Genomic DNA, 23,715 nt, shown 5'->3' with positions numbered 1-23,715 from the left:
TTCTAAAACACCGAAAGAGTTAGCTTAGCACTACCACACGTTACAATCCGCATTGACTCTGCCGGCCCGGAAGTGAATTATATTGCCAGCATGGAGGCGGGTCCAAACAATGACGTAGTACGTCCCATTCCCTATTAACGCACATGCCCTGCTCAGACAGATTTAAATGACAGTACAATGACATGCCCACTTGTTAATTGTGCTTTATGGAGTTTTGCCGCCCTCCGCTGGCGTTTGGGTGCGACTGATTTTATAGGCTTCAGCACCCATGAGCATTGTGTAAGTAATTATTGACATCAACAATGGCGGGCTACTAGTTTATTTTTTGATTGAAAATTTTACAAATTTTATTAAAACGAAAACATTAAGAGGGGTTTTAATATAAAATTTCTATAACTTGTACTAACATTTATCTTTTAAGAACTACAAGTCTTTCTATCTGGATCGCTTTAACAGAATGTTAATAATGTTAATGCCATCTTGTTGATTTATTGTTATAATAAACAAATACAGTCCTTATGTACCTTATGTTGAATGTATATATCCATCTTGTGTCTCATCTTTCCATTCCAACAATAATTTACAGAAAAATATGGCATATTTTATAGATGGTTTGAATTGCGATTAATTACGATTAATTTTTAAGCTGTAATTAACTCGATCAAAAATTTTAATCATTTGACAGGCCTAATTTATTTTTCAAATGTATCATTTAATATAGTTTTTTTTAAAATCCATTTTTAAATTTGTTCAAAATATGTTGTGTTGCACTTGTTAAAATAAAGCCACCTTGTTAAACAACCATGACCTGCACTGAATTGGAATACACAGAATTACAGTACACGGCTTTAGAGAACACTGAACTTAACACGTGTATGCATAATGACATAATTTTAAATGAGTGGGCCGGTCTGAGGCATGAAATTCCAGGGCCGAAAATGAGTCCCACTCCGGCCCTGCTTATGAGGGTCAAATAAAAAGGAAAAAGGAGGGCTACGACGGCGGTCTGAAACCCGCGGCTCTTGGGCCGCATGCGGCTCTTTAGTGCTGCTTCGGAGCTTTTTTTTTTTTTTTTTTTTTTTTTTTTAATGGAAAAAGATGGGGGAGGGAAATATATTTTTTGTTTTAATAGGATTTCTAGGAGGACAAACATGATACAAACATTCTTTCAATTCATTAATATTGTAATGAAGTTAAACTTGTGGTGTCATCGTACAACAGAGTAGTCACGTGGTGCGCTATAGGATCCACAGCAGGGAAAATAAATATTTAATCATGAAGGCTAATTATGTATTTCTAGCCAACTTATTCATTTTTATAGTAGGCTAATATAGCTAGTATTGATAATTATAAGGCTTGTACAAGGCTTTTAATTTTTTGCTGCTCCAGACATACTGTATCAGTTTTTTTTTGGGGGGGGGGGGGGGGGGGGTGTCAAACATGGCTCTTTCAACAGTTTGGGTTGCCAACCCTGAGTCACTACGAGATGTAAGTCGTACTATTGCTACGAGAAAAAAAGTCGCATTATTACATAGGGTAACGTAGCTGTAATCAGCAACGCATTTTACATACATGTACCGTAGCTGAGAGCTATAACATTAGCCTAGCTAATGAAATATTTCAAATATATCTTTGTTATGGTTCTTCTTGGGGGAAAAAAATAATGAAAAAAAAAAAAAAAATTCGCCGTGGCACGACATGGTGTGGCTGTCCGACTCCGATGCAGCCCACCACCACAGTTTCGAAAAATCCTATGGTCAGAGAGCCTCCCACCACAGTCTCCTAAAATCCTGTGGGAAACACTGCTAGCTTTTAAGTGATGAGTGTTACGGCATTTTTAGGTAAGATATATATATATATATATATTTTTTTTTTTTTTTAATAAGATCTAAAAGTTTTTTGATTGAAAGCAGTGAATTAGTCTTTTTTTTTAATTCTAGTTACATCCGAGATGCAATTGTTGGATGTTTTCAACAATATACATCGAAAATAAAGACATTGATTGACTGAAAATGGTTCAAGATTAGATGAAATGTCTTGTTTTCTCATGTATATTTATAATTGCTCTTCACCTAAAATTATATTTGTTTTATCCGATTACTCGATTAATCAATAGAATTTTCAGTCGATTACTCGATTACTAAAATATTCGATAGCTGCAGCCCTAGTAGGAACAGCAATGTGGTTTTCTTGTGTCAAATATTGTTTCCTGAGCTTTACTTTTGTGTTGATCAAGTAACTACTAGCATAGCATTAGCATATTTACATAAAATCTTCACTCTTTTTTAGATAAGTCACAGGAATCAGTCGACCGGCTGCTGTTGGAGCGTTTTAAAAAGGTTTCCCGTTTCCCAGAGGCCTTCAGTTCCGTTCAGTACTGGGGCACGCAGACTCTCACCCCGCCCACCGACTTTTGCGGCCTGCAGAATAAACTAGAACAGCTCTTGGACAACAACGCCACGCGTTCTCCACGTACTCCTGTGGTCATCTTTAAAGCCCTGCTAGTAAGGCTGTGTAAAAGCTATTATAGAGCTGAACTTCTCATGTTCAATCGACATCCTTTATAAATATCCGTTTGATTTCCTTATAGGCGCTAAGTGAGCGCTTTAGTGGGGAAATTGGAGATGAGCTGGTAGTCATCAGTTGCTTCTTTCCCGATGAGTACTTCACTTGTTCAAGCTTGTGCCTCAGTTGCGGGTCAGTGTCTACTAAATTCCACCCTCATGCCTCCTTGAGCAACCCACTGTTGGCATTGTTAAACTTTCTGATCCACTGATATCGCCGCAGATCTGGTTGCAAGAACAGTATGAACCACCTCGGAGAAGGAGTCTGCCACGAAGCAAAGCATCGTTGCCGCTATTCTCTGCAGCATGATAATCGCATTTACACCTGTAAGGTTAGTCCATTTAATCATATTTGCTCCTCATGTTCACTCTACTTAAACTGTGGACCAAAGTATGTAGAAAACACGGACATGCTGGAATCAAAAAGGCCTGTCCAAGCTTTTTCCATATTCAGAAGCATATATAAAATGTCTTGAAGGGTGAAAATGTAAGATTTTGTCTCAATACCTCTGTCAATATGGGGGACTCAGATTACGACTAAATTCTGTTTCTACAATGGCAGTATTATCCAAAACGATATCCAGTGGTATGAAAAAGTATCTGAAGCTTTTGGAGTTTCTCACAATTCTTCATAAAATCTCGATCAAATGTGATCTGATCTTTGTCAAAATCACACAGATGAAAATACAGTGTCTGCTTTAGCTATAACCACCCAAACATTTATGGGTTTTCCTATTTTAATGAGGATAGCATGCAAAAAATGACAGACTTAAAGAACAGTTGAAACCAATTATTACTAGATGTGTGCGAAATTTCCGATTCTTAGATTATTCGGGATTCGGCCTTGGAAGATTCGAGAACGATTCACAAATATCCAAATTTCGATTATTGAAATATGTCAAGTAAAGCGGGCGTAAAACACACTCAGCGCACCGCGCGGTCTTCGGGACACAATGAGGAACGGAGCGAGAGTAGCTAAACATCATGCTTTTCATTACCCGGCCCCTCGGGTAATGCCAATGCTCAACTCACGGCTTTAGCTCAACTCATGCCGCGAGATAAAAAAACAACAACATACCTGACAGCTGCCAACAGCTGCTACAAAGTATGTCCACATAATGTTACGGTAGATATCATATTTATATAGGACTAGATGCAAAATAGACTCGGTGGCGATAGCAGCACATGTCCAGAAAGCTAGATGCGGTCGTTAGTAAACGGCCGTCATCTTAAAGCAGTAGACTTCCCTGCAAGGCTGTTGTAGCGAACCTTCCAAGCTAACCTATTTAACTTCTTATCTAAAATACTCCTAAATCGGTAAAATATTGACGTAAATCTATCTTTAAAATAGTTTTAAAACTTTTGACATGTCGAAAGTAGACAAAAGGGAAATTATGGAATAACGGGAGCAATTTTAACAACTTTAACGGTTGATTCACAACATTAAATTAATTGAATGTAGTTTAAAGCTGCTGATACAGAATGGGGACTTGAGTTTTTTATTTACTGTTGTTTTTGTATATTTGTTTACTGTTATATGTTAATTATATTGTGAACCACTGAAGAATAGTGTCAGTAAGCCCTACCCACTGTTCCAATCTGCTGAGTAGTATGTTGTGATCAACCGTGTCAAATGCGGCGCTGAGATCCAATAGTAGCAGAACAGATGATTTGCCTGCATCGGTATTCCGACAAATATCATTTAGGACTTTGATAAGCACGGTCTAGGTGCTGTGTTGTGGCCGAAATCCAGACTGAAATGAGTTAAAAATTTTGTTTTGCATCATAAAAGTCTGGATCTGTTCAAACACACAACCCTTTCGATAATTTTCCCCAGAAATGTCAGATTTGATATTGGCCTGTAATTACTAATAGTTGAGGCATCCAGATTAGGTTTTTTTAGAAGAGGTTTTATTACTGCAGTTTTTAAAGTCTGAGGAAACTCTCCTGTTTGGAGGGAAGTATTTATAATCTAAAGTATGTCTGGGGCTATGCAATGAAAAACCGTTTTGAAAAAGTTTGAAGGAAGGACGCAAGGCAGCATGTTGTGGGCTTTAATTTCGACACAATTTCTGTTAAAGTGGCATAGTCCAGGAGGCTAAACTGTCTAAGATTGACGTGGGGGACATTTTGGGAGGCGTTTAGTGTAACATTTGTTAATCCGGAGTTGCACACAGTCTGTCTAATCTTTAGTACTTTGTGTGTAAAGAATGCTGCGAAATTATTACAGGACACCTCAGATGCCAATTCCTGAGGTATTGATGCTTGTGGGTTTGTCAGTTTGTCAACAACAGAAAATAGTGTGCGAGTATTGTTGGTGTTTCTACTAATGATCTCTGAAAAATATGATTGTCTAGCATTTTTCAGTTCCTGGTTGTATTTGCGAAGACTCTCTTTGTAGATATCATAAAAAACTAGGAGTTTGTTTTTTCGCCATCTGCGTTCTGCTCGTCTACAAACTTGCTTTTGTTTTATAGCTAGTATGGCATTTCTCCAGGGTGACCTCTTCTTTCTTGACAAAGTTTTTGTCTTAATCGGGGCAATAGTGTCCATTACAGTCATCACACTGGAACTAAAACGATTTACAAGTTCTTCCACTGGAGCTATTGTAGGGGTTAATGATGAGGCATAGGCCTGTGTGAATAACGCACATGTGTTATCACTTATGTAACGCTTCCTAATCACCTCTGTTTCCCTTTTCAGAGGATGGACAGGGGTGGTCATTTTAAACATAATGCAGTAGTGATCAGACAGAGCAACATCATTCACTGTGACCTCAGAGATGTTAAGACCTTTGGATATTATTAAGTCCAGTATGTGCCCTCTGTTATGTGTTGGAACTGTGACATGCTGAGATAAACCAAATGTATCCAAAATATTTAAAAGCTCTCTAGCACATCCTTCTTCAGGATTATCAACATGAATGTTAAAGTCACCCACTAAAACAACACAATCAAAGTCCATGCAGACGGAAGACAGTATTTTGGTAAGCTCATCAAAAAACATTGTGTTATACTTCGGTGGTCTGTAAATTGTTACCAAGGCAGCTCTGCAAGGGCTTTTTAGCTGAATGACAATATATTCAAAGGAATCAAACTGACCACATGAAATATTCGTGCATTGAAAACTGTTCCTGATCAGACTGGCAACCCCACCGCCTTTCTTATGGGTTCTTGGCGCACTAAAGAAATTGAAGTTTGTGGGGGTTGCCTCAATCAGAACTGTCGAACTCTTATCTTGATCTAACCAAGTTTCTGTTAGGAACAACATGTCAAGGTTATGTTTGCTGATAAAATCATTATTAAGAAAGATTTGCCAGCTAAAGATCTAATATTTAGCAAAGCCAATTGGAGATGCCGGACTGGATTCACTGGTGAGTTTTGGGAATGACATACTATGCTTAACAGGTTGACAGAGTTGATTGAACGTTTTTTATTTCTCACCAGCCTAGCCCTTTTTTTGTTGTTTATCACCACTGGGATTGTTGAGCATACATACTGTACTCCATAAGGCCCCGGCTTTTGCTGGGACAGAACAGTCTTTGTAATGTTGTCACAGCCTGGACCCGGTGCACATCATATTGGTGTCGCAAACATGACTTCCCCATAGAAGGATAATACCATCTAGTTCCAAAGTTGTAGTGCTTTGGCTTTGCCCCGAGAGAATTCCAGGGAGGCTGGTTGGTTTGTTGCCATCTTCCCCTGGCACCTGTCGGGTGTGACAGGTACAGGGTGGAAGCGAAGACATGAACTTGAGGAGATCAAGAGGCTGGTTAACCTTGCTATCTAGATCCATGGAGTCCCAATCAGGTTGACTCATTATTCCATCCAAACTAAGTCGTCGGCGGGGTGGCTTCCGGGACTGTGGGGATATAGGCCTTGATGAGGCCTTAGCCTGACTGAGTCGGCGGAGTGGTGGCGTCTTGGAGTGTGAGGATTTGGTGCTGGATGGGGCCTTATCCTGGAGTCGGCGGCGTGGTGGCGTCTTGGAGTGTGAGGATTTGGGGCTGGATGGGGCCTTATCCTGGAGTCGGTGGCGTGGTGGCGTCTTGGAGTGCGAGGATTTGGGGCTGGATGGGGCCTTAGCCTGGAGTCGGCGGCGTGGTGGCGTCTTGGAGTGCGAGGATTTGGGGCTGGATGGGGCCTCGACAGCAGAGGATTGCACGGTAAGCCTGCGAGGCTTTTTTTTTTTTTTTTTTTTTTTTTTTTTTAAACAGTTTTTGTAACTAATGTACAAAACATTAAAAGCAGCTAATAGCGGGGGGGGGGGGTGTCATCAATAATCGATTTATAATCAAATCGTAGCCTCTGAATCGTAATCGAATCGTTAGGTGCCCAAAGATTCCCACTTCGAATTATTACCAAACAATTTAAGTCAGGTGTGTGCCCAATCACTGATGAGTGGTTTAAAGGTGCCCTGCCCACTATAAAACACACACCTCGTAAGAATTGTCTTGATGAGAAGCATTGTCTGATGTGCATCATGGCTCGGTCAAAAGACCTGCATTGCCAAAATGTATACGATTGGGAAAAATTATTGGGAATGATTGGAATTGAATCGGGAGCAAAAAAAAAAAAAAAGCAATCGGATCGGGAAATATCGGGATCGGCAGATACTCAAACTAAAACGATCGGGATCGGATCGGGAGCAAAAAAAACATGATGGGAACAACCCTAGTTAAAGCAGGCAGTTTTTTTCATCTGTGTGATTTTGACAAAGATCACATGTGATGGTGATTTCATGCAGAAATGTGAGAAATTCCAAAAGATTCAGATACTTTCTCATACCACTTTAACTGAGCATGTGTTTACACAATTTGGAACTTTAAAATCACTGTACGGATATTTACAGTATTCCAGTAAGTCAAGGCAATAAATAAAATTTGTATTTGTTGTCTTACCTCAGGCTTGCTATGAAGGAGGCAAAGAAGTGATTGTCATCCCGAAAACCTCAGCTTCCTCAGACTCTCCTTGGATGGGCCTGGCCAAATATGCCTGGTCTGGGTGAGTAGGGGGTGATGGAAACTGTAAGGTTAAGCATATATGAATATGATTTCCAGGGACCTGAAAGCAATAAGTCAATTTATTGCACGGTAAATACAAATGAAGTCTGTAATTTTCCCGGCTGCTTTTCATTGCCACGTGCGTGCGTGCATACATTTGTGCGTGTGTTTGTGTGCATTCGGCACGCGTGTGTTTTGATTGCATATGAGACTCCAGTTCCTTTCACAGATGTTTATTGGTCATCAAAACATCATAGAATTAAAGTTCAGACATACAATATAAGGAAACACATCTATATTATCAAACATTTTAAAACGTTAGCATTGCTACATTGAGACTAATGGAAAAAGGATAATGTACAAGCCACTTTAGCCTGCTATAAAACATTGGCGATCTTCTCCAAAACGCAAACTTGCAGTTAAAAGGTAACACTTCAAAAATGAAAACTCGCTGGTTTACAGCATTTGCAAACGATGCTAAAAAAAGAAAAGAAAACTCTTACTGACACCACATGCATGATGAAAATCAAAGAGAAAGTACACCAAGTGTAAAGCTTATAGTTAGCGGCTTGGCGAACATACTTCTGGTAAACATTTCAAAATAAAAGCACATGTTCAATTTGTAAATGAAGATTTCTGGAGTTAATCTCACATACTTCACATTCTACATCAAGACTAGCTTTAAGATGACACAATTTAGAAAAAAAATCTGATACGCAATGAATAATTTGGCTTCAATTTTGCTGACATGCGCACTTTGCAGGACAAGATGACAGTCATTTTGGATCAAATAAACACTTTTCATGGGCTCTAATTGGCAGAGAACAAAAATTACCGTAATTTTCGGACTATAAGCCGCTACTTTTTTCCTTCATTTTGAATCCTGTGGGTTATAGTCCAGTGGTGCTTATTTGTTAATTTATTTGGGTTAATAGGTAACACTTTATTTGACAGTGGCGTCATAACACTGTCATATGACCGTCATAATTATGACATGAAGCCATCATGAGCTTTAGTGAATGCTTATGTCATTAAGTGTCATCCGGCAAATTATGCCACTAACTCCATTATGTCCAGGTTGGATCTTTTACATCCATTCAAAAGTGAAATAATTTGCCAGATAACACTAAATGACATCTGTCATGAGCATTCATAAATGCTCAAGACAGTGTCATGTCATAATTATGATGGTCTAATGACAGTCTTATGGCGCCACCGTCAAATAAGGTGTTACCAAATACCGTAACTAGCAATTAATGAAACAACTTTAACAGTAACTGAAGAAATAATTAGTACAAAACATGAATTTTGATTAAATTTACACCTGTAGCGCTGCAATGCATGCTAGGAGGCATGTTGGACAACAACAGTGTTGACAGCAGGTGGCAGCAGAGGTTGACTGTCTCCACCAATGGAGCAGTGATGGCCAAATGAAGCTTCTTGAAGCCATGAAGCTTTGCAGCCAATTGGTTCAAAGCTTCATAGTGGTTCATTTGGTCTTATGACATTCATGTGATGCCGCTGTCAAATAAAGTGTTACCCGTTAATATCTTTTGGTGTAAATATCCCATAATACAGTGAGGACAGCTGCGGCTTATAATCCAGAGCGGCTTATCGATGAACAAATGCCATTTTCGTGCCAAATTTGGTGGCTAGCGGCTTATAGTCAGGTGCGCCTTATAGTGCGAAAATTACGGTATGTTGGGATTCTCACCTATTTCATATTCTGCACTTAACTAGCTCTCAAATGACTCGTTATGCATTGTGTGTGTTTTTAGAATATTTCTTATTTCTAATGTAGTTTGTTTTATTAAAGAATAACAATTTATTGCATTTGAGTGGGTGATTTTTCAGGATGTATTATTGCCTTCTAAAAAAAATTTTATGCTCCCTATGTCACAAGTCACATTTCTAACCAACTAGTAATATTTTTTTTGTATTCATATTCAGGTATGTTATTGAATGCCCCAACTGCGGCGTGATCTATCGCAGCCGTCAGTATTGGTACGGGAACCAGGACCCAGTGGATACTATAGTCCGCACTGAGATCCAACATGTATGGCCGGGGGTAAGAGGAACAACTTTATAACTTGATTACTGTATTTCTCAAAGAGTACCTTAGAAAAAAAATATTGTGACATGACACCCCACGACTATGAACGCGGGTGTGAAGGCAGGAATCAGATAGCTGCATGAGCTACATAAATAGCCTTACAGTAGGACAGAGTTTAAATCAGTATTAAATTTAACAAGATTAAAAAAACACTATCTGCCAACAGGAGATTTTTGGCTGTTGAGAAATAGACCACGTAATTAGTTAGGGCTGCAGCTATCGAATATTTTAGTAATCGACTGAAAACTCTATCGATTAATCAAGTAATCGGATAAAACAAATATATTTTTGGGTGAAGAGCAATTATAAATATACATGAGAAAACAAGACATTTCATCTAATCTTGAACCATTTTCAGTCAATCAATGTCTTTATTTTCGATGTATATTGTTGAAAACAGCCAACAATTGCATCTCAGATGTAACTAGAATAAAAAAAAAAGACTAGGTCACTGCTTTCACTCAAAAAACCTTTAGGTCTTATTAAAAATATATATATAGATATACCTAAAAATGCCGTTGATAACACACATCACTTAAAAGTTAGGATTTTTTCCCACGTGTTTCAATTGAATTTCTATTTGTGACAAGCCATTTTTAAGTTCTAGTTAAGTTTTAAGTTAGTCTAAACTGTAAGTCCTGATAGGATTTTGAGTTTTTGCAGTATTCAAAATAAATGTATGATACAGGCTGTATTGGAGCACATTAGGGACCAGTGCTACTTGGCGTTTCATCCAGCAATCACTACTGAGCTAAAATTGATAGTTAGCATTATTGAGTTTTTATTTTACACCCTCATCACTCCACATCGCTATATGTTATGTTAAAGCCTGTTACGTTAGCCAAGCATCGACAGTGGTTATAATTAATAGAAACCTAGCCCTCCGCAGGGCTAACGTTACGTGAGCTAGTGACGGTAACGTTAATCTTATTTATTAGCGCTTAGCGCTCTTTATTAGCACTTAGCGCTCTACTGCTTTAATATGGCGTTTACTAACGCTGCCCAGACGCGGCCGAGTCTATCATTTCGCATCTAGTTCAACATACATGTGATCTCTATGAAACTCATCAGACGCTACCTGCTACCAACGTAGCACCGTGTGGGCTAGTATTTAGCAACGTCGGCGTCGTTTGTAGCGGCTTTTTTTTTTTGCCTCTTCCTCTACGCACGTGACATCAGCACGTTGTCCCGCATTAAAAGTAGTCCGAGCAAAACTGTCAAAGCTGTCAAAATAAACGATTACTCGAGGTGAAGAAAATTACTCGGATCAGTTTTTAAACTCGAGTTATTCAAGTTGCTGAAGTATTCGTTTCAGCTCTAAATCAGATAAAACTTTTTTTTTTTTTTAGGTAAAGAGCTATTATAAATGCGGTCCGCCTTATTGTCTGAAATTTACGGTAGATATCACCACAGTTTGCCTTATTTGCTCGGTTAGGTGTATCTAACTGCGATGTGCAGAAACAAGCTGGGAAATATCAGTTCAGCCCTTATCATATGTATTATTAATAAAAACAAGACTATGAAAATAGAAGTTGCTCTTCCATTCCCATTGTAACAGAGAAGTAGCAATACTACATCAAACAATAAACAGACAGCGGCATTTCTTGCATCCCCCTTTTACAAGCATTTGTACATCCTTTTGAGCACCGTTAGCTACTATTTGAGGAGTAAGATATTTGATGAAAGCTTACAATGCAGACAGAATTATGCAAACAGGGTTTCCCTTAGGATTTTTTGAAGCTCTGGTGGTGGTGGGCTGCATCAAACTCGGACAGCCCCACATGTTGTGCCGCGGCGAAATTGCTTCATATCATGACGAATGAGAATTTTTTTGTTTTTCCACATTTATTTTTTCCGAGAAGAACCGTAACAAAGATGAGCCAGGCTAATGAAATATAATAAAATTTGGGCTGTCAAATGATTAAAATTTTAATCGAGTTAATCACAGCTTAAAAATGTATTAATCGTAATTAATTGCAATTCAAACCATCTATAAAATATGTCATATTTTTCTGTAAATTGTTGTTGGAATGGAAAGATAAGACACAAGACATATATATATACATTTAACATACTGTACATAAGTACTGTACTTGTTTATTAAGACAATAAATCAACAAGATGGCATTAACGTTATTAACATTCGGTTAAAGCGATCCATGGATAGAAAGACTTGTAGTTCTTAAAAGATAAATGTTAGTACAAGTTATAGAAATTTTATATTAAAAACCCTCTTAATGTTTTCGTTTTAATAAAATCTGTAAAATTTTCAAACAAAAAATAAACTAGTAGCTCGTCATTGTTCATGTTAATAATTACACAATGCTCATGGTGCTGAAACCCATAAAATCAGTCGCACCCAAGCGCCAGCAGAGGGCAACAAAACACCAGAAAACACAAGTGACAAGTGGACATGACACTGTGCTGTCATTTTAATCTATTTGAGCGGGGCATGTGCATTAAATGCGTCAAATATTTTAACGTGATTAATTAAGAAAATTAATTACCGCCCGTTAACGCGATAATTTTGACAGCCCTAAATAAAATACATAAAATGACTACGAGATTAAATTTGCTAAAAGGGGGAAAATAGTATTATTATGTAGGGGCAATGTAGCTGTAAACCGCTACGCACTTTACATGTACCTTAGCTGGGAGCTACGACGAAGCATTAGCATAAATCATTCTATGGATAACAATTTGATGTAGATGAGGCAAGAGAAAAAAAAGTTGAACAATTACTACGAGAATGAATGTCAAATTTAAATTGTATCAGAATAAAAATCATATTATTACGTAGGGCAAAAATAGCTGAATAAGCAGCTACGTACTTCAGGTAGCATGTTGCCGCCTCCGTTAAAATCAACAGGATTGAAAGCATCTTGTGTTTTGGAATCAGTTTGACAAATGAGGAAATCCTTAATATTTTGCCTCATCTACTTCAAATTATAATAACTAGAAGGATTTATACTAATGTGTCATTGTAGCTCTCAGTTATAGTACATGTACCTAAAATGCGTAACTGATTACAGCTACATTACACTTAGTTAATAATATGACTTTTTTCTCGTAGCAATTGTACGACTTACATCACTTTTCTGTTCCTTTATTTGGCCAATAATTTGCACTACATTACCACAACAATAATAGTCCTTTGTTAATGGACCCTCGCCCATTGAAACCTTAAATCTTTTCTAAATACTTCAAAATACTCATCTGAAATTACTACCAGTGACATCAGCAACGAACAAATGTTATGCTAGGATGCGACGATTTGGGTAAAACACGCCAAAAAGAACTTAAACATCATGTCAATCTCAATATTAAGGTCGTTTTCACAGGTTTAAACCAGAATTACATTCATTAACATGGAATGCCTTTCTGTGGATTTTTCTTCCGAATCCGCGCCAACATAGTCCGACTCACGCTTGCAAAAGGAGAACCGATTGCATTTTCAAAATAAAGCGTGTAAAGGAACAATTTGTATTTGACGTGCTTTTTCAGACGACTTCTGCCAAGTACTGCGTAAATAATGAGCTATAGATATTCATTTAGACCAGGGGTCCCCAAACTTTTTCCTGTGAGGGCCACATAACTTTTCCTTTCTCTGATGAGGGGCTGGCATCAGTTTTTAACAGAAAAAGAGTAACGATTGCAGGAGTGCCTAAATGTAAAAATGTATTATGTTTCAGAAAGCCGTAATCAAATAACCCTTTCTGGATTCTTCACGGAACAAAAGTAGATGAAATAAAATAATATAATATAATATAATAATAATTAATAATAATAATAACACTATTAATTAAATAGATGATAACCAAATAACCCTCTCTGAGTTCTTCACAGAAAAAGGCCAGGAAATAAATAACACTATTGAGACATTAAAAAAAAAAAATTCAAAATGCTCTCTGGTATTGTTCAGGGGGCCGGACCAAATGTGGAGGTGGGCCGCATCCGGGCTGCGGGCCGTAGTTTGGGAACCCCTGATTTAGACGTACTGTTAAATTATACAAATTATAAATTAAAAAACATCTAATTTGCAAGCTGTGGCGGCTTTTATTTTGGTGTGGCGGTGCACCACAATTGCTTATGAGTAGGGGAAACCCTGCTTAAGTAATAATTAAATGCTTGTTTTTGTGCAGTCGGAAGGCTTCTTAAAGGACAATAGCAATGCAGCACAGCGTCTTTTAGATGGAGTGAACTTGGTGGCCCAGTCTGTGTCGGAGCTCAGCGTCAAGCCTGCCAAGGCTGTCACCTCCTGGCTGACGGACCAGATTGCCCCCACCTACTGGAAACCCAACTCCCTTATCTTGGTGAGCGACCCAAAGTGGCTCCGCCTCCTGCCACATGACACCAGCAGCTATAGTCAACACTTCGTGTCCTGAGGGATGTTTATGTGGTGTTCCTTTCTCGTTACACAATCTTTATGTGTGCTCACAAGATAAAATGTGGACATTATGACTTCTGCCCCCTATTAGCACACAGGTCTTGGTCAATAACAGTGGCTTGTTTTTCCTCTCCCATAAGCTGTGTCATAAATGTCAAGCAGTTTTCTTGGAGAACGACACCAAGCATCACTGCCGTGCCTGCGGCGAAGGCTTCTGTGACGGCTGTTCTTCCAAAGCCGCCCCGGTCCCCGAACGTGGCTGGGGTCTCGGCCCTGTCAGGGTGTGTGATGTGTGTTTTGAGCAGAGAGCCTCACATGCAGGTATAGCTGTACTTTCATTAGTGTCATATGTCACCACTCTAACGTCAATGTTTAAGAAAGACAGTGCGTGCATCTCAGTAAGGACGTTGTTTTCATGCAGCGCTCGAGGAGGAGGAGGAAGGTGGAACCCTTGCCAGGAAGGTCGGCGAGGCCGTGACCAACACCATAGGGGTTGTAGTCACCGCTATTGACATCCCACTCGGTGAGTGTTGCCCAAAGCAAAACCTAGAGAGGATTGTTGCATAACAGGAGTCACTCTGTAAACATTGCTGTAGCAATGCATTGCCCTCTGGTGGCAGTGGCGGAACATCCTAGCTCTCAAATAGTGGGATTCTTTTTCAGATTCATTGCATAGCTACAGTTAGGAGTGGGAACTAGGGTTGGGAATCTCTGCCAAGAAGCCGATTCGATATGTATCTAGATACACAGGTTACGATTCGATTAAAAAATGATACATTTTTATGGCAGAGCGATTCGATATGACAGTTTAAGAACGATACAGTTCGATACAGAGTGAAAACGATACGATAGTAAACATTTGTTGTGTGTGTTCGTACAGTATTTTAAACATATAAAAACGACCACATTTCGAATATCAAAATTAAACAACAAAATTTCATACCAATGTTATGTTTTATTTTTTTATGGAAAAAAAAATTGAGGCTTACTATATGTCTTCAAAAAATTTATGGTGGCTCTGTAGCGTTAGCACTCAAGCTCAGCTATTTAACATTCAATGCTGTCATTTATTGGTCAGTCGTATTGTAATCGAGGGATGCAGCAGATGCTCAATAGCTCAGTTAATTTCATTTTAAGGGCTTTTTAAAGGCCCCCTTTTGAAACTCGTGTTGTACATTATTTAAATGTCATTGACAGTGATCGCTCAAACGGCTTATGCAACTTTTTTATGTGGAGTGTAATATATTGGACAATTTAATGTTTCGGATTTTTTGCCAGAAACATCCTTTAGGGATGATGTCAGATTGCTGCTATATCTCACACTCACCGGCTATTTCATTAAGTAACATGAGTACAATGTACAGTGCTGGCCAAAAGTATTGGCACCCCTACAATTCTGTCAGATAATGCTCAGTTTCTTCCGGAAAATGATTGCAATTACAAATGCTTTGGTGGTAATGTCATCATGTATTTTTCTTGCAATGAAAAAAAACAAAAGAGAATGGGGGGGAAAAAAAATCATTATCATTTTACACAGAACTCCTAAAATGTGGCGGGCAAAAGTATTGTCACCCTCAGCCTAATACTCGGTAGCACAACCTTAAAGTGCCTGTGACACGAAAAAGCATGTTTATTTCATAATCACACGGTATTTTATGCCCCTGAATGACATGGACCGCTTGGATGTGTGTGGAAGCGATCGCTATTTTTATTTAGTTTTTTGAATCCCGCGCCATGAAAATGAGTGACTTCCGGCTTCGGTCTTGCATTGAGGAGGAGGGCGCTGTGACGTGTACGGTAGAAGACGTTCTCTTCACTATACAGTGTACTGTTGTGTATGAGGACGAAGGATTCAGCTGATTTTGCGGATTAATACTTTTATTTTTTGCATCACGCCAGCCAAACGGCTGCAGAAAAATCATTCTGTATGCGGGAGAGGTGTATGCGCCTTTTTGGAGTTTCAAAAGGTTCCCATTCACCGTGGATATTTACTGTGGGACCATTGGACTTACAAGGAAGTGAGTAAACATCTTGTTTTGTATTATGTCAAATACGAATACAGTGATTACAAAGTAAACACTATAAAATTCATTTAAATAAAGGACTACTTACGTTTGATCATTGATAGGCATGTAAAAAGCTATCCTCATGCTCATTAGCAGTTAGCTGTTAGCACGTTAGCTGCACAACAACTCCAGCCACCCTCCTCCAGGGAACGAACTGTAAATTGCTTTCCGCCGGGCGGTTTGCCGTTCCGCAAAGAAACTCGACAACCGGGTCGTCATGTCAAATAATCCAGGCTAGTTATGTGTGATTTTCCACTTCGAAGACTTAAACATCCCTCGGTTCGGGTTAGCATGTCGGCTAGGTGTCACTCCTTCTGGTCTGTTTACATTCTCCGAAGCCGGGGAAGGGAAATGACATATGTCCGATTTAGGTGACATAAAATATCGTTCGGGAAGTGTGACAGTAAAGGTGAAGTTGACAGTTTTGACCATTATGGAGTAATTTTGCCATGTCGTCTTGAATAAATGGATTTTTATTATTTTATATTCCATTTAGCACAAGATTGTTATTTGTCATGACCATGCCATTTATTTAGCAATTGGGGAAAGTACTTGGGTAAAAAGAATATCCTGTAAAAATATTGAAGTAAAGAGACAGAAACAATGACATTTTGCCGCTCTCTTCGTCGCGTTTTCCTCATTGTGAATAGTTCCCCCTCGACGGGCTGACTGGTCCTTCTCAAGCCATTTATATAGCTATTGGGGAAAAATACTTGGATAAAAAGAATATCCTGTAGAAATATTGGGAGTAGAGAGACTGAAACAATGACATTTTGCGGCTCTCTTCGTCGCGTTTTCCTCATTCTGAACAATTCCCCCTCAATGGGCTGAATAGTAAAACCGATGAGCCCAGTCTACCGCTGACGTCATCCACCTGTTGGGGACGCTAAAGCCCTATAATGGTAGGCGTGGCTAACCGGCAGATTAAAAGACTAATTTCTCGTCATCTGCGCTTTGCTAAATTGTTGTATATAGTCGAATCGTCTCAAAATATGATTCTAATTCACATAATAATGCCATTTAAGACTTTTTTTCTGGTGTCATATGCTCTTTAAGACAAAATAACTGCAAACAACCGCTTCCGGTATCCATCAATGAGTTTCTTACAATGCTCTGCTGGAATTTTAGACCATTCTTCTTTGGCCAACTGCTCCAGGTCTCTGAGATTTTAAAGGTGCCTTCTCCAAACTGCCATTTTCAGATCTTTCCACAGGTGTTCTATGGGATTCAGGTCTGGACTCATTGCTGGCCACTTTAGAAGTCTCCAGTGCTTTCTTCCAAACCATTTTGTAGTGCTTTTTGAAGTGTGTGTTTTGGGTCGTTGTCCTGCTGGAAGACCCACGACCTCTGAGGGAGACACAGCTTTCTCACACTGGGCCCTTCATTATGCTGCAAAATTTGTTGGTAGTCTTCGGCAGGCCATAGAACATTCTTCCAAAACGTTTTTGGCCTTCTCAGGTAAGTTTTGGCAAACTCCAGCCTGGCTTTTTTATGTCTCTGGGTCAGAAGTAGGGTCTTCCTGGGTATCCAACCATAGAATCCCTTTTCATTCAGACGACGACGGATAGTATGGGTTGACACTGTTGTACCCTCGGACTGCAGGATAGCTTGAACTTGTTTGGATTTTAGTCGAGGTTCTTTATCCACCACCTGCACAATCTTTCCTTGAAATCTCTCGTCAATTTTTCTTTTCCCTCCACATCTAGGGAGGTTAGCCACAGTGCCATGGGCTTTGGACTTATTGGTGACACTGTGCACGGTAGACACAGGAACATTCAGGTCTTTGGAGATGGACTTGTAACCTTGAGATTGCCCATGCTTCCTCACAATTTTGCTTCCAAGTCCTCAGACGGTTCTTTGGTCTTCTTTCTTTTCTCCATGCTCAATGTGGTACACACAAGGAGACAGGACCGAGGTTGAGTCAACTTAAATCCATTTTAACTGGCTGCACGTGTGATTTAGTTAGTGTTTTTCAACCTTTTCTATGTCACGGCACGTTTTTACATCGGAAAAAATCTCGCGGCACAGCACAAACCAAAAGTGTTCCAAAATTACTTTCTGTACAGTATATTTAATTATGAAATAATTTCTCAATATAAATATTGAGTAAGTATCAATTTATACACAGTGTGAAACTTGAGCCTGTATGGAGGAACACAAAGCTGATATCCTTGCAAGAATCATCGTCACCAGCTCTTAGTCTCTCTCGGTTTTTATTTTTTATAGCAGTTGGGTTTAAAGCTCAGAATTGTCAGACGGGGACTTTAGAAATGTCTTTAGTCACAAGCATCTCACTGACAATGGCTTTGCAGGCAGGTACTGTTGCCTCTTTTTGGATTCAGCAACAACGTAACTGGCTTTGAGGCCTTTCTCATTTACCTTTGTAGTGTTTCTCGAAAAAGTTGCCATTTTTTCTCTCTGTGTTTTCATGGAGGCTAACAAAATAGTCAATCGACTTGGTTTGAAACGGGAGCAAATGCAACTGCTAGCCTCACGTTCCAGAACTGCTCGGATTTTTAGCCATCAGCTACCTTGCTGTCATCAACAACGTGTTGGAATAAAACCCAGGGGGAGGATTGACGGTCTCAAATATGGATGAAATGGAAAAGACACTTCCGTGTATATTGGCACCTGACGACTCTACTCAAATGATGTACAGTAGACGTGCTGGGGTCCACATTTTCGTGGACAGCAAGGCAGCTGATGGCTAAAAATCTGAGCAGTTCTTGAACGCGACACGAACAATACGTTGCTCATTTGCACACGACCGCAAGCTTCTACCTACTCCTCCTTTCCTACTGCAACTTGTAACGCGTGGTAAGTAGGATGCGTGCATAAAAGTAACAAAAAGGGGAGAAGCTACCACTTATGCACATTTATTCACAAAAATATAATAAATCCACCTTGATCACTCATCACTCGGGAGCTCAGCGGTTCGCACACACGCGTTCGCAGAACTCCAACATAAAAGTAAGTAGCAACAGAAGAAGAACACCGCATGGTGGATGTCGGTGGAACACCATTTAAGGAGGTGACTGTTACAAACTCACCTGATGACGTAAAAAAAAAAAAAAAATGCGATGATGGATAACTTCTCGCGGCACACCTGACGATATCTCACGGCACACTACGCACACCGGTTAAAAAACACTGATTTATTGCCAACACCCATTATTTGACATGAGTAAGTAACAGGTGGTGTTAATTACACAAATGAGAGAAGCATCACATGATTTTTCAAAGGGTGCCAATACTTTTGTCTGGCCCATTTTTGGAGTTTTGTGTAAAATGATAATGATTTAATTTTTTTTTTTCCATTCTCTTTTGTGTTTTGTCATCGCAAGCAAATTGAATGAAGATACTACTACCAAAGTAATGGCAATCATTTTCTGGGAGAAATTGAGCATTATCTGACAGAATTGCAGGGGTGCCAATATTTTTGGCCGGCACTGTATATGTTTCTCTTTCAAATGCTTAATCTGAGTAAACAATTGAACACACAAAAGGGGGGAGGGGGCGCTACGGTTTTTCACTTATCACGGTGGGTTCTGGTCCCCATTAAACGCAAAAAACGAGGGATCTCTGTAGATGTTGTTTGTTGTAGCTTTTACATAAGCACTGCATTGATAATAGTCGTTAAAAAAGATGGTGGAAAAATAGCACACACTCTGGAATATAATTTTACTTTTCAATTTGGCCCATGAAGGGGACCTAAGTGATTTTTCAAAGGAGTTTTTATAGCTCCACCTAGCCTAAAGCAGACTTTTGAGAAACTATGTCCTTTACAGTGTTTCACTGGTGCGGAGTGTTATAGCTACAAGCCCCCCGTTATAGACCATAAAAGCCAAGCCATCTCTTATTATTAATACACTGTTGCACTTTGTCTAGTAAGCGAGAATGAGAATCACGAATGAGACAGGAAACAACATGAAGTCAAATATTTCAGTGTGACATGCGGCTTTTGGTATTCTGCCATTCTCTTCAGAGTGAGCCAGCTGTCACAGATGCAACAGTTGTTGTGTGAAAAAGCCATCACCATATGGAGATGATGAAATTGGGGTGATTTAATACACAAACAGTCAGTAATGTAAGATAAACACTCAACAAAATACTCAAAAGACTGCAAACAACAGGCAAGAATAAAGGGATTAATTATCATGGTGACAGTGTCGTTTCTGGTGAGGGTATGACGGGCCAAATGCTTGTTGCTTTATGCCTGCGGTCATACGAGTTTCACCCAGGCTGCAGTTACGCTTTAGGCCTTAGGTGGCGCTCTTGAGTAAAAACAAAACAAAAACTATATAAAGCACCTTTCAAAAGACATTGTAAGCAGTTACACATTACTTGAGTATTCTTTTCACCGAATACTTTTTTTTTCACTTGTACAAGAGTAAATTTTTTGGATGACTGCTTTTACTTTTATAATATCATTTTGAAATAATGTGACTCTTACTTTAGTTTAAAAAAAAAAAAAAAAAAAAAAAGAAGGCTACTCTACCCTCGACTGGTGCAGTGACATAACGGTTGGGAATCAATGCACTAGACCACAGAGCTGTCCAAAGTAGAGCAAATGTTTATCAGGCACATTTGTTGGTTAAAGCAACAATAGGTAACTTTTCAACCTTTATAAAATAGTTTCATAACATTTGTGATCATATGTCAACTGACAACTAGTTGAATGACACCTCTTTTATATCTTCTACAAAATTCATCTAGCTTTGGTCGAGGTATACTCAAAATGTTTTCGTCTGCAAAACTAAAATGTTTTAGTCCAAAAATAAATAACGGTTTCCAACAATTTGTAACGAACATTGACAGATGAGCACAAATTGTAGCATCTACAAGGACAACGCCAACTTGGTGATGATAATAAACACTCAGCAGGAAAACAGTACATTATTTTCAAATAAATATACCCACCTGGAAACCACGAACTGTATGTTTAAAAAAAAAAAAAAAAATTAACTTGCCCAAGAGTTTAAGATGACGTTCGCCACGCTAAATGCTAATGCTAACAAGAACGTGAATGCTATACTAAAGCTCCTAGTTACGTTGAGTGTGTGATGATCACTCAGCACAGACCTTTAAACGCTAAAGCAACATTATATATTCTCTCTTGTCAAGATAAGAAAACAAATGTGACCATGTGTTTTAAGACCAGAAAGCCTGGAGAGGACACCGGTGAGTGGGGGTGGGTGCAGCACGTCACATGAGTGACACAACCAAACTTTGTTACAATGCTCGCTAAGTAAACATATAAAAGAAAATGTCACCCATTGTGACCATTTGATGGAAGCTATGGTGCATTTTCGTCTTGTCGTCGACTCATCTGACATAAACGGGCATTGGTTGCGTTATGTTTTAGGCTCCCAAGAAATGTTTTGAGCTCGTTATCGTCTCGTCATGAAGTCATCAAGAAAACATGATTCGGATGTCCCAAGGTTTCCTGCGTTGATATTAGAGCTGAAACGAGTACTCGAGCAACTCGATTAACTCGAGTTTAAAAACTGATCCGAGTAATTTTATTCACCTCGAGTAATCGTTTATTTTGACAGCTCTAAGCATCACGTTTTGCTCGGACTACTTTTAATGCGGGACAACGCACTGTCACGTGCGGAGCGGAAGAAGGAAAAAAAAAAAAAACTTACTGCAGCCGACAGCCGCCACAAACGACGCCGACGTTGCTAAACACTAGCCCGCACGATGCTACGTTGGTACCGTCTGATGCGTCTCATAGAGATCACATGTATGTTGAAGTAGATGCGAAATGACAGACTCAGCCGCGTCTGGGCAGCGTTAGTAAACAGCCGCCATCTTAAAGCAGTAGAGCGCTAAGTGCTAATAAATAAGATTAACGTTACTGTCGCTACTAGCTCACGTAACGTTAGCCCTGCGGGAGAAAAATACCACGACTTCCATGTCTAATTTTTCGCCGCCAAGCAAGCATTACAATATTAATTAAAAATGAATGAAAACTAAATACTATTGAATATGTCATTATTATCATTTTAAAAATTTAAGTGACGGGTAAAAATAGATTATGACCGGATTTTTATGACCCTGTCAGTCAAAATGACAGACAACGAAAAAGTCTAGCGCAACCTCTGCTCCCAAGACACATTTTCAGCGCATCATCGTGACGTCATCGTCATGAATAAATTGTTCGTCGACGAAATATTTTCGTTCACGTCATCGTTGACGAAAACAACACTTGTTAATATCTGTAATCTGTGCTCCTTGAAGGCCTGGTGAAAGACGCAGCCCGGCCTGCTTACTGGGTGCCCGACCAGGACATTCTCTCTTGCCACATCTGCCGCCGCGAATTCACTGCCAAGCTGTCCAAGCACCACTGCCGCGCCTGTGGCCAAGGAGTGTGCGACGACTGCTCCCCGGAGCGTCGGGCTGTGCCGTCGCGTGGCTGGGACCACCCTGTGCGCGTGTGCACCAGCTGCAACCAAAAAGCCGGAGAACTTTAACCGAGGCAATCTTCCTTTGCTCAGAATACTCTGACGGAACCGCTCGCCGCCCTGTCATACCTCTGCTTCTCCAGCGGTTCGGTCTCGTACCTGTGGAGAGGAAGTGCTTAGCTATACTGTACAAAGGACACTTAGCAAATTTGCGAAAGGGGGAGCGATCACGTGGCCTTTGTAGAGCAGCAAGAATCTGCGAGTTACTTGACTGAGAGTGTAAACTGCATTTCCACTCTTGATTATTCATAGTGTATATTGTTGAAACATGTCCGCAATTGTATGTCAAATAAGGCTGATGAGCTATTTTTTTACTATGAGAAAATATTCAAAAAATGTATTGTTTTAAGTATACTTGCTAGTTGAGCATTAGATTCCAGCCATTCTTATATTAAGGAGCATTGTTTCTTTAGTGTATTTGAAATGGATAGTTGTTTTTTTTTTTAATATATGCGTGCAGGTTACATTGCATGTTCTGTTGCAACTTTTTAGTTTTTGCACTAAGCTTTTTTTTTTCAGCTGTTATAGGCTGTTTCTTACCTTGCCCGCCCTCCACAACTCCCATAGAAAGAAAAAAAAAAAAGTCCAAAATTTTGGATATATATGCCGTGCCAAATCATTCAGGTCACTATGTGCTGGTATGATATTCATATTTTAACCGAGCCAGTTGTGGATGTATGATAGAACTGCTAGCAGCTTGAAAAAGTTTTTGAAAAATGATTTAAAAAAAAAAAAAAAATCACAGATATGCATGATTGAGTGAGAGCCTTAAGGCCTTTAACACTTTTTTTCATGGTTCTCTGAATAACTCTTATCAGACCGTGTACTTTTTAAAATCTTTGTTAATTTCACGTTCTTATTTTGATTTTGTAAATTGCAATTGGTCATGGCTGCTTTTCTTGTTCCTCTTCACCCCTTCTAATAAGGTCTTGGGTATTTTGTTCTCTCGCCCTGCCAGTACCCTTCTAATCGGTAATTGAGATGTTTTTTTCTGTTGGTTTTAACTTTCATTTGAAATACAGGGGTGTTTTCCAAAATTTCCAGGTTCGCTGTGAATCAGTAACAGGCACACTTTTGCTCAGTAGACAATGTTTATTGATTAGAAAATGCAGAATA

The 23,715-nt window shown here is 39.3% G+C and overlaps 1 protein-coding gene across 1 annotated transcript in view; it reads left to right on the top strand.

Annotated features, from left to right (window-relative positions):
* Positions 1-23,715, top strand: part of LOC130930718 (zinc finger FYVE domain-containing protein 1-like) — a 34,385-nt gene extending 10,670 nt beyond the window's left edge. Inside the window, exons 3-11 of the mRNA XM_057858766.1 lie at positions 2,290-2,504; positions 2,591-2,697; positions 2,788-2,896; positions 7,470-7,567; positions 9,517-9,634; positions 13,822-13,992; positions 14,207-14,387; positions 14,488-14,589; positions 22,376-23,715. Coding sequence (XP_057714749.1) covers positions 2,290-2,504; positions 2,591-2,697; positions 2,788-2,896; positions 7,470-7,567; positions 9,517-9,634; positions 13,822-13,992; positions 14,207-14,387; positions 14,488-14,589; positions 22,376-22,608 — 1,334 coding nt within the window. The 3' untranslated portion in view covers positions 22,609-23,715. The remainder of the gene's footprint in view (positions 1-2,289; positions 2,505-2,590; positions 2,698-2,787; positions 2,897-7,469; positions 7,568-9,516; positions 9,635-13,821; positions 13,993-14,206; positions 14,388-14,487; positions 14,590-22,375) is intronic.

The sequence above is a fragment of the Corythoichthys intestinalis genome, chromosome 15 (assembly GCF_030265065.1).
Source record: "Corythoichthys intestinalis isolate RoL2023-P3 chromosome 15, ASM3026506v1, whole genome shotgun sequence".
Taxonomy (NCBI): Eukaryota; Metazoa; Chordata; class Actinopteri; order Syngnathiformes; family Syngnathidae; genus Corythoichthys; species Corythoichthys intestinalis.
This window is presented reverse-complemented; position numbering and strand designations above follow the sequence as displayed.